The sequence below is a fragment of the Nymphaea colorata genome, chromosome 6 (assembly GCF_008831285.2).
Source record: "Nymphaea colorata isolate Beijing-Zhang1983 chromosome 6, ASM883128v2, whole genome shotgun sequence".
Lineage (NCBI taxonomy): Eukaryota > Viridiplantae > Streptophyta > Magnoliopsida > Nymphaeales > Nymphaeaceae > Nymphaea > Nymphaea colorata.
In genome coordinates, this window is record NC_045143.1 from 16,113,051 (window position 1) to 16,122,030 (window position 8,980).

Consider the following 8,980-nt stretch of genomic DNA (forward strand, 5'->3'; position numbering starts at 1 on the left):
ATTTTTCGTCTTTTTACTAAGTAACCTGATATTTTACTGGCTCAAAGAAGCCCATGGAACCCACGAAAGGGCGCGGAGCCACCGCATTAAAATAAAGGGAAGGGGAAGAAAAAAGAAAAGACTGTGTGACACAAGGTGGCATGCCCTAAATTAAGTATAGATTATCCCGAGAGCTGGGGACCAGCACTTCTTTGAAGTGTGTCCTATAAATCCCTCGGCTTTGTTCTCAGTTCATCACTGATACTTTGGGACTAGAGAGAGAGAAAGAGGAGGAGGAGGAAGAAGAAGAAGAGGGCCAAAAACATGGAGGGGAAGGAGGAAGATGTGAGACTTGGAGCCAACAAGTTCTCTGAGAGACAGCCGATAGGGACGGCAGCACAGTGCCAGGACAAGGACTATACGGAGCCGCCGGCTGCTCCGCTGTTCGAGCCGGAGGAAATCAAGTCGTGGTCTTTCTGGAGGGCGGGGATAGCAGAGTTCATGGCCACTTTCCTCTTCCTCTACATCACCATCCTTACAGTCATGGGAGTGAATAGGTCTTCCAAAAATCTGTGCGCCACCGTTGGCATCCAGGGCATCGCTTGGGCCTTCGGTGGTATGATCTTCGCCCTCGTCTACTGCACCGCCGGTATCTCTGGTATGGCATGTCTCTTTGATCTCTCCCTCTCTCTCTCTCTCTCTCGCTCATGCTTTGAGGTGGGTCTGTGTTGGCAGGTGGACACATAAACCCTGCTGTGACCTTCGGGATGCTACTGGCGAGGAAGCTGTCCCTGACGAGGGCGCTCTTCTACATGGTGATGCAGTGCCTGGGAGCCATCTGCGGCGCTGGCGTCGTCAAGGGCTACCAGAGGACATTCTACGAGACCAACGGCGGAGGTGCCAACGTTGTCAACCCTGGGTACACCAAGGGAGACGGCCTCGGCGCGGAGATTGTCGGCACCTTCGTCCTCGTTTACACAGTCTTCTCCGCCACCGATGCTAAGAGAAGCGCCAGGGACTCGCATGTCCCCGTAAGTGCTCTTTCTGTTTCCGTCTGCCCATGCTACTATCATCATTTTCTTTGTGATCATGGCTTACTTTTCTCTTCGAGAATGATATATAAGAGAAAAGGACTGGGTATAGTTTGTTTCTAACCTTTTTGTTGTTTTATTCATGCCTTGATGCAACAACAGATCTTGGCTCCCCTGCCCATTGGGTTTGCTGTCTTCCTTGTGCACTTGGCCACCATCCCCATCACTGGAACCGGCATCAACCCGGCTAGGAGTCTAGGAGCTGCAATCATCTACAACAAGGCTCACGCTTGGCATGACCATGTATCTCTCTCCCTCCCCCAAAACGCCATAGAATGTATTCAATCTTGTTATATAAAGTAATAATTTGTGTTTTTCTGCAGTGGATTTTCTGGGTAGGTCCCTTCGTTGGAGCTGGACTTGCTGCCCTGTACCACCAGATCGTGATAAGGGCTATTCCTTTCAAATCTAGGCCATGAGCTGAGCTGCACGCATCTCTGATTTGCTCATTTCTATGCCTCTGTCATTGTAAATCGCGATGTGTACTGTTTTATTTTGGCTTTATCTGCTTTGCCTCTTGGTTCTAGAACCTCCCGAGTTCCCCCTTCCAACCAAAATGTATTGGCATTTGTATTTGTATTTGTACATCTACGGCTTTATCGTGTCTCTGTACGTGGACTGTGTGTGTTTCGCATTAAAGATGGATGGTTGGCCACCAACTACTGCAGTCATTTCTGCTCGAGGACTTGAAAAAGGGGCAAAATCGTTGAACGAAGGTTTTATCTATCTTTTCTTTTTGTTTTCTTTTAATATTTTATTTCTCTATGGATTGGGAATCGGGATACTGGGCCTTCGTGCTTTTGTGTTGCATTAGCAAACCAAAGTGTTGATGACAGGCTGTCCTCTTTTTCTCGCACCATGTGAATAAAAGCTTGTGTTATACTCCAAAAGACAGCGTTCTGGAATAGAATTATTCCACAAAGATGCCTCGATTGCCCCTCTCTCTATATCTCAAGATATAGGTATTTTTACTAACACTCGTCGTAAAGCGCTGCTCAAGAAATCGTTTGATAGCAAGGACATATTATGTGAGTCCCCACTCTCATAATTAAATTAGAATAATTAAATTAATGTTCGGACACACAGAGAAGTGAGCATCACCAGGGAAGAAAGTTGCGATGAAAAAAATACTAAATCTTCTTTATTTGTTAACTAATTTGAAAGGGTTTACAAAACAATATATACATTTGAATTTTTAACGTTTACAATACAAGATTAACTTCTGCAAAGTTAAGAATGGCAACCATATAACACGCAATGATTTCTTTCCATTTTCAAGGATTTCCTTGCATGCAATGTGTTGATGGAGGAGATCATGTCCAATTCTCATGCCAACGCACAAGTGTTCATTCCTCATGTCAATGTTCATAATATCATGAACGTTATGTGTAATGCTCAACTCTTGACACTCCCCCTCAAAGTAGAAGGTAAAGATTTTTAATGCCTAGTTTGCTTAGGAGATGTTGAAATGCCTCTCGTCTTAGAGCTTCAGTAAATAAATCTGTCAACTGATCTTTGCTCATAACATAACATGTCTGAATTGTGCCTTGTTAAAGTTTCTCACGAACAACATGACAATCCAATTCAATGTGTTTTATGTGCTCATGAAAAACTAGGTTTGCTGCAATATGTAAGACTGCTTGATTGTCACAATAAACTGTAACGGCCGAATGATGAATTACTTGAAAATCGTCCAACAAGCTCCTTCACCACGTTACTTTACATACTACATTTGCCATTGCCCTGTATTCAGCTTTTGCAGAAGACCTAGAGACTGTTTGTTGTTTCTTAGTCTTCCATGAAATTGGAACTGTACCAAGGAACACACAGTAGCAGTGACTGAACGTCCTGTTTGTTGACATGCTTTATCCCTTGGCCTGGATTGAGCTTGAGGTAGCGCACAACCCTAAGAGCTGCATGGAGACGTGGCTGTTGCATGAAACGACTCAATACATGGACTGCAAATTGTATGTTGGATCATGTAATACTGAGATAAATTAATCTTCCAACTAAACAACGATAGTATGTGGGATTTTTAATGAGCTCTCCTTGATCAACTTCCAATCCGTGTCGCTGCTTCATTGGGAATTCCATCGGTTTTGCTCCAAGTAGACCTGCTTCATGTATGATACCCAATGCACATTTTTGTTGAGATAAGTAAATACCTTGGTTGGATCGTGCAATTTCAATTCCCAAAAAATACTTCGGCTATGTCTTTCATTTAGAAATTTTGACAAAGAAATTGCTTAAAATTTGAAAGAGCATTTTCTTTATTTCCTATAATAATTAAATCATCAACATATTCTAGAACAACATGAAATGTAGTTTTTCTTTTATATGTAAACAAAGAGTGATCCGCTTTTGATTGAATGAATCTGAACTCATCAAGAGCCGTTGATAATGTGTAGAACCAGTTCTTTGGGGACTGTTTTAGTCCATATAGGGACTTATGTAACTTCCAAACCTGGTTCTCCCCCTGTTTGGCATATCCTTGAGGCACTTGCATCTATATTTTTTCATGTAGATCTTCATGTAGTAGGAATGCATTGTTCACATTCATTTGACATATAACCCAATCACGATTAGCAGCAATTGCAAATAATGTACGTACCGTTACCATTTTTGCGATTGGGGCAAATGTTTCATTGAAGTCTAGGCCCTGTTGTTGTGAATAACCCTTCGTGACCAACCTGGCCTTGTAACGTTCTATGAATCCATCAGACTTGTATTTTATTTTGTATACCAATTTGCATTTGATTGGCTTGACTCCTTTTCGTAAAACAGTTATGGTCCATGTTTTATTTTCCTGTGAAGCTCGAATTTCCGCATCCATTGCCTCTTGCCATTCTTTGTGTTTGATTGCTTCATAAAAGTTTTCTGGTTCAGACTTAGACACTAAGGATGTGAGAAATGTAGTATGTTTAGTAGAAAAATGTTGAAATGATGTGTAATTTGACAAAGGACACCTGGTTTCTTTCTTTTGCCCTGGCGTGCAGACATGATTGGTTGATGGCGATGTAATGAGAGAACAATAGAAATCTTTCAACCATGGGACAGATTTTCGAATATGAGTGGACCTCCTAACTGGCTCAGTATTGGTGATATTTGAATATGGTGTAGTGATTTGTGTCTCGTTTCTTTCAATATCATGAACATGTTGCGGGGAGGTCACTTTTGGTGGTTATCTGGATTTTGTGGCACAATTTGGTCAATATCCAAGGGTGTATTATTGATGTTTCTTAAGTTTGAAAAATGGTCATACTTATCTTATTCTAAATCACAAAGCATAGGGAGGACAATTGTACTCTCACAATTGTTTTCTTTTTGAAATGGAAATATATTTTCGTAGAATACAACATCTCTACTAGTAAAAATTTTATGAGATTCTAAATCTTACACTTTGTAGGCCTTTTGCCCATCTGGATATGTGATAAAAATACATTTATTTGCTCTTGTCTCAAATTTATCTTTGTTGGAACTTATTTTGGTAGTATAACATAAAGAGCAAAAAATACGAAGGTGTTTGATAGAAGGTTTTCTTTTAAAAAATATTCCAAAAGACATTTTTCCATTTGTGTTTGGTGTTAAAGTATGATTAATTAAATAAGTTGCACTCAAAACGCATTCCCCCCAAAATCAAAGAGGTAGATTTGATTTAAACCGCAATGCCCTAGCTACCTCAAGTAAATGTCGGTGTTTACGTTCTACAACACCATTTTGTTGTGGTGTCCCTACACAACTATGTTGGTGAACGGTTCCTTGTTGACATAGAAAGTCCTTCATTTCTTGAGAAAAAAATTCAATTCCATTATCGAAACACAAAATTTTGATTTGACAATTAAATTGAGATTTGATCATGATAAAAAAAAATTTAACGACATGCAAAGTTTCATATTTATGTCTCATAAGAAAAGTCCACGTCGCACGAGAGAAATCATCTACAATGTTTAAAAAATAATGTACACCGGATAGAGAAGCTTGGGCATACAGCCTCCATATATCACAATGAATTAAATTAAATGAGTGAGTAGACGAGGTCTCACTTAAATCAAACTTTAAACGAGTTTGCTTAGCACAATGACATGCATCACACAAAAAAGGTTCATTCAACTCAAGATTCAAATCTAGATGATCACTAACAAATTTTAAACTCGTGAGAGAGGGGTGTTCTAGCCTTTTGTGCCAAAGCTCATGGCAGAAAACAACTATACAGTGATTTTGTTCTACTGTGGTCTCTAGCCGAAGCACGTATAATCATCCCCTTACATCACCTCTACCAATCATCGACTTTGACGCCAGGTCCTGCATAACACAGTAATTAGGGAAAAAAGTGATTGAGCAATTCATGGTTTTAGTTAGCTCACTAACAGATTAAAAGATTCACTTTGAATGATGGAATATTTAACACATTATTAATATCAAAGTTAGGTAGTGATGCTTTACCGATATGGCAAACAGAAACTACCTTACCATTTGGCAGCGTCATTGGGGTATCACATGGCCTTATGTCTTTGAGAGCTGATTGATTAGCACATATGTGCTGACTTGCCCCTGAGTCAATAATCGAAGGAGAGTACTCAAGCTTTGAGGTGATAGTGTTACCTGCAAAGTTGACATGTGTTGTTTGATTGTTGACAAGTGATAGTAATTTGTGATATTCCTCCATCGTGAAAGCTGTGACTACATCTTTAGGATTTTGTCCATTGTTGTTAGGCCCATGTATGCTGTCATTGGATGTCACTTGCGGACTTGATGTGACTGGTTTTGATGTCACGTTGGCTGCCACAACAGGTTTAAAATTTGGATCATAGAACCGATGTCTCGGTGGATATCTGATGATTTTAAAGCAGTTTTCTTTGACATGTCCTATGCCACGACAATGATTGCATATAGGTTTAAAATGTCGACTTCCCCGACCTTTCTGAAATCTGAAATTGGTGTGTCGCGGTTGGCAGCCTTGTCGTGGTTTCCTTGTGAGACGGCTAATACAACAGTCCATTCATTTGGTGGGCTAAAGATCCTAGTTTCCCGTTGTATTTCTTCTTGCAGAATTAACGCATAAACTTTCATCACATTTGGCAAAGGGTCTAAAAGAAGGATTTGCCCTCTAATGGCATTGTATGAGTCCTTTAACCCCATCAAAAATTGAATGACTTTTTCCCTTTGAATCTGGTTTGCATGGGCTCTCATTGCCCCACACGAGCATTCAGGAAGAGGGGAATATGAGCCCAGTTCGTCCCATAAAGTCTTCATTTTTGTGAAATATAAAGTCACCGACATAGCCTCTTGTTGTAAACGAGAGATGAAACTTTGGATTTGGTATATCCTAGTGGCAAGAGTTTGGTTAAATCTTTCCTTTAGATCTTGCCAAACTTCTCTCGCTGTAGTTGCATAAATAATGCTACTTGCAATATCTTTGCTAATTGAATTGAAAATCCATGATAATACAAGATGGTTACATCTAACCCAAGGAAGATACCATGGGTCTGTTTTAATTGGTTCATTAATTGAACCATCAATGAAATCAGTCTTGTTTTTTTTACTGAAATAGCCATAGACATGGCCCTACTCCACTTGCCATAGTTATCCTTATTGAGTGGTTGCGACACCAACATATTTTCAGGAATATCTGAATGGTGAATGTAATAAGGATTAGACATCACCTGGTATGGATCTGAACCAGTGGAGTCACCATGGAGTGCATGGCTCATTTTTGCTCTTTCGTTGTTCATGCTTCAAAGCTCTGATACCACGTTAGAAGTTAAGCATCACGGGGGAACGAAAGTTCCGATGAAAAAAATACTAAATCTTTTTTATTTGTTAGCTAACTCGAAAGGGCTTACGAAACAATATATATACTTGAATTTTTAATGTTTACAAGATTAACGTCTAGAAAGTTGAGAATGGCAACCATCCATTTTCAAGGATTTTCTTGAGTTCAATGTGTTGATGGAGGAGATCACGTATGTCCACTTCTCATGCCAACGTCTTTCATGCCAACTCACATGTGTTCATTCCTCGTGTCAACGTTCATAATATCATGAACATTGTGCCATAGTTATCCTCATTGAGTGTGGTTGCGACACCAACATATTTTCAGGATTATTTAAATGGTGAATGTAATAAGGATTAGACATCACCACCATGGAGTGCATGGCCCATTTTTGCTCCTTCGTTGTTTATGCTTCCACGTTAGAAGTTGAGCATCACGAGGCAACTAAAGTTGCCATGAAAAAAATACTAAATCTTCTTTATTTGTTAACTAATTTGAAAGGGCTTACAAAACAATTTATACACTTGAATTTTTAACGTTTACAAGATTAACATCTACAAAGTTGAGAATGGCAACCATATTACGGGCAATGTTTTCTTTCCATTTTCGAGGATTTTCTTGCGTGCAATGTGTTGATGGAGGAGATCACGTGTGTCCATTTCTCATGCCAACGCACATGCGTCCATTCCTCAAGTTAACGTTCATAATATCATGAACGTTATGTGTAATGCTCAGCTCTTACACAAACAACCCTGTTTTTTTGGAAGATAAGTGCGAACCATTTACCAATACTGTGAGACCTTCACCAACATGGGAACTCTCATTCACAAACATAAAAGACTCATGTAGTGTATGGAAAATTGGGTCACAGTGACAACCAACGTTATTAGTATCGATTCCTATTACATTGGCTTCCTTTGCCCGTGCGATCCAAAGCTAACACATAATTTTATTTGGCAACACCACTGAAACAGAGGCGTCATCACTCGGGGCACTTGCACCAAGAGAAAAGGGAAACAACATGCGGGTAAATGCAGGAACAAGCGCCGCAGATTCAAAGAAACAAGAAATTGTTGCTGATGAAGAGAACAACTCAATTATTGCAAAAACACAGCCAACATGCAAATTATAGCCCTTGTAATATCTGATTCAAAGAAGAGCAAGAGCAACAAGATATATGTGCGATAACCATCTTACAACACCTCTTGGACAAATCGCTGTAAACTTTTCTAAACCCAATGCTTCTGTGCCATAACAATGATCAATTTATGAACACCATCTATAGCGCTACAATTTCTGCACCCAAAGAACCTAGAGGCCGTCATATGGATGCAACTGAATATAAGAGGATACAACAAGTTTGAAAACTTTTCAGTAGATATGGAATAGGGATAAAAAGGGAGTATGTCACAGGAAGCTTATCCAACAGATTTTAATTGAAGAAAGCTGCAGATGGAGAAAGCTCCACGTTGAAACGTCGTTTTGTTGGGGTGAAAAGAGACCTCGCCAGGCTATTCGAAACCTAAGTTTTTACGGTTGCTGGTCGCCGGAGCATGCCGAAACCACCGTAACGTAGCCTTAGTTGTTTTCGAAGGAAACTTAGCAAAACGTAAAGGACCTGGTTTCTTGGCTGCTCATTTAAGAAGCCACACAGGGCTTAGTATCAGTTCGATGCATCACCGGTCTCTAGAGAAGCACCAAACCACCGCTGCTTAATTGTTTTCTAGAAAAAAATGACCTGGTTTTGGATTGGTTTCCATAGCTGCGGCTGGTAAGACCTCATAGGAGCAGTTTAGGCCGGGCTCGACACTAGAAACACGAGCTTCGGTTGATTCAGTATCTGATTAATATTAATATTTTTAATAAAAAATAATGTATAAATATAATTAATCATTTTATTTATATATATATATATATATATAAATTTGACTCTGATCACATGCAATTCTGAATCGTTTATGCAAACCAGATCAAGATGAACCCTCTGCATTTTGTTTTTCGTTCTGATCTCTCCCAACTTCCTTGGTGGCACGATTCTCTCAGCCGGTTGAATTCCTCAGCCAACATTGTCTTCGGTTGGCATGTTCGTCTCTTTAAGAAAACAAAAGCTCACAATGGATCACCCAGAGTTTCTAAT

At 39.8% G+C, this 8,980-nt stretch overlaps 1 protein-coding gene across 1 annotated transcript; it reads left to right on the forward strand.

Moving 5' to 3' along the window:
• The first annotated feature begins 230 nt into the window (after nt 1-230).
• Nucleotides 231-1,820, forward strand: LOC116256565 (aquaporin PIP1-2). The gene is made up of 4 exons (XM_031632964.2): nt 231-637; nt 715-1,010; nt 1,173-1,313; nt 1,394-1,820. The coding sequence occupies exons 1-4, from the start codon at nt 304-306 to the stop codon at nt 1,487-1,489; spliced, it is 867 nt and encodes a 288-aa protein (XP_031488824.1). The 5' UTR covers nt 231-303; the 3' UTR covers nt 1,490-1,820.
• Nucleotides 1,821-8,980: the final 7,160 nt, after the last annotated feature.

What these genes read in the sequence shown, in the direction of transcription:
- LOC116256565 (XM_031632964.2), top strand. Translation starts at nt 304, where the DNA reads ATGGAGGGGAAGGAGGAAGATGTGAGACTTGGAGCCAACAAGTTCTCT. An exon ending in CTGCACCGCCGGTATCTCTG is followed by an intron (nt 638 to 714) that starts GTATGGCATGTC and finishes CTGTGTTGGCAG; the next exon opens with GTGGACACATAAACCCTGCT. An exon ending in CCAGGGACTCGCATGTCCCC is followed by an intron (nt 1,011 to 1,172) that starts GTAAGTGCTCTT and finishes ATGCAACAACAG; the next exon opens with ATCTTGGCTCCCCTGCCCAT.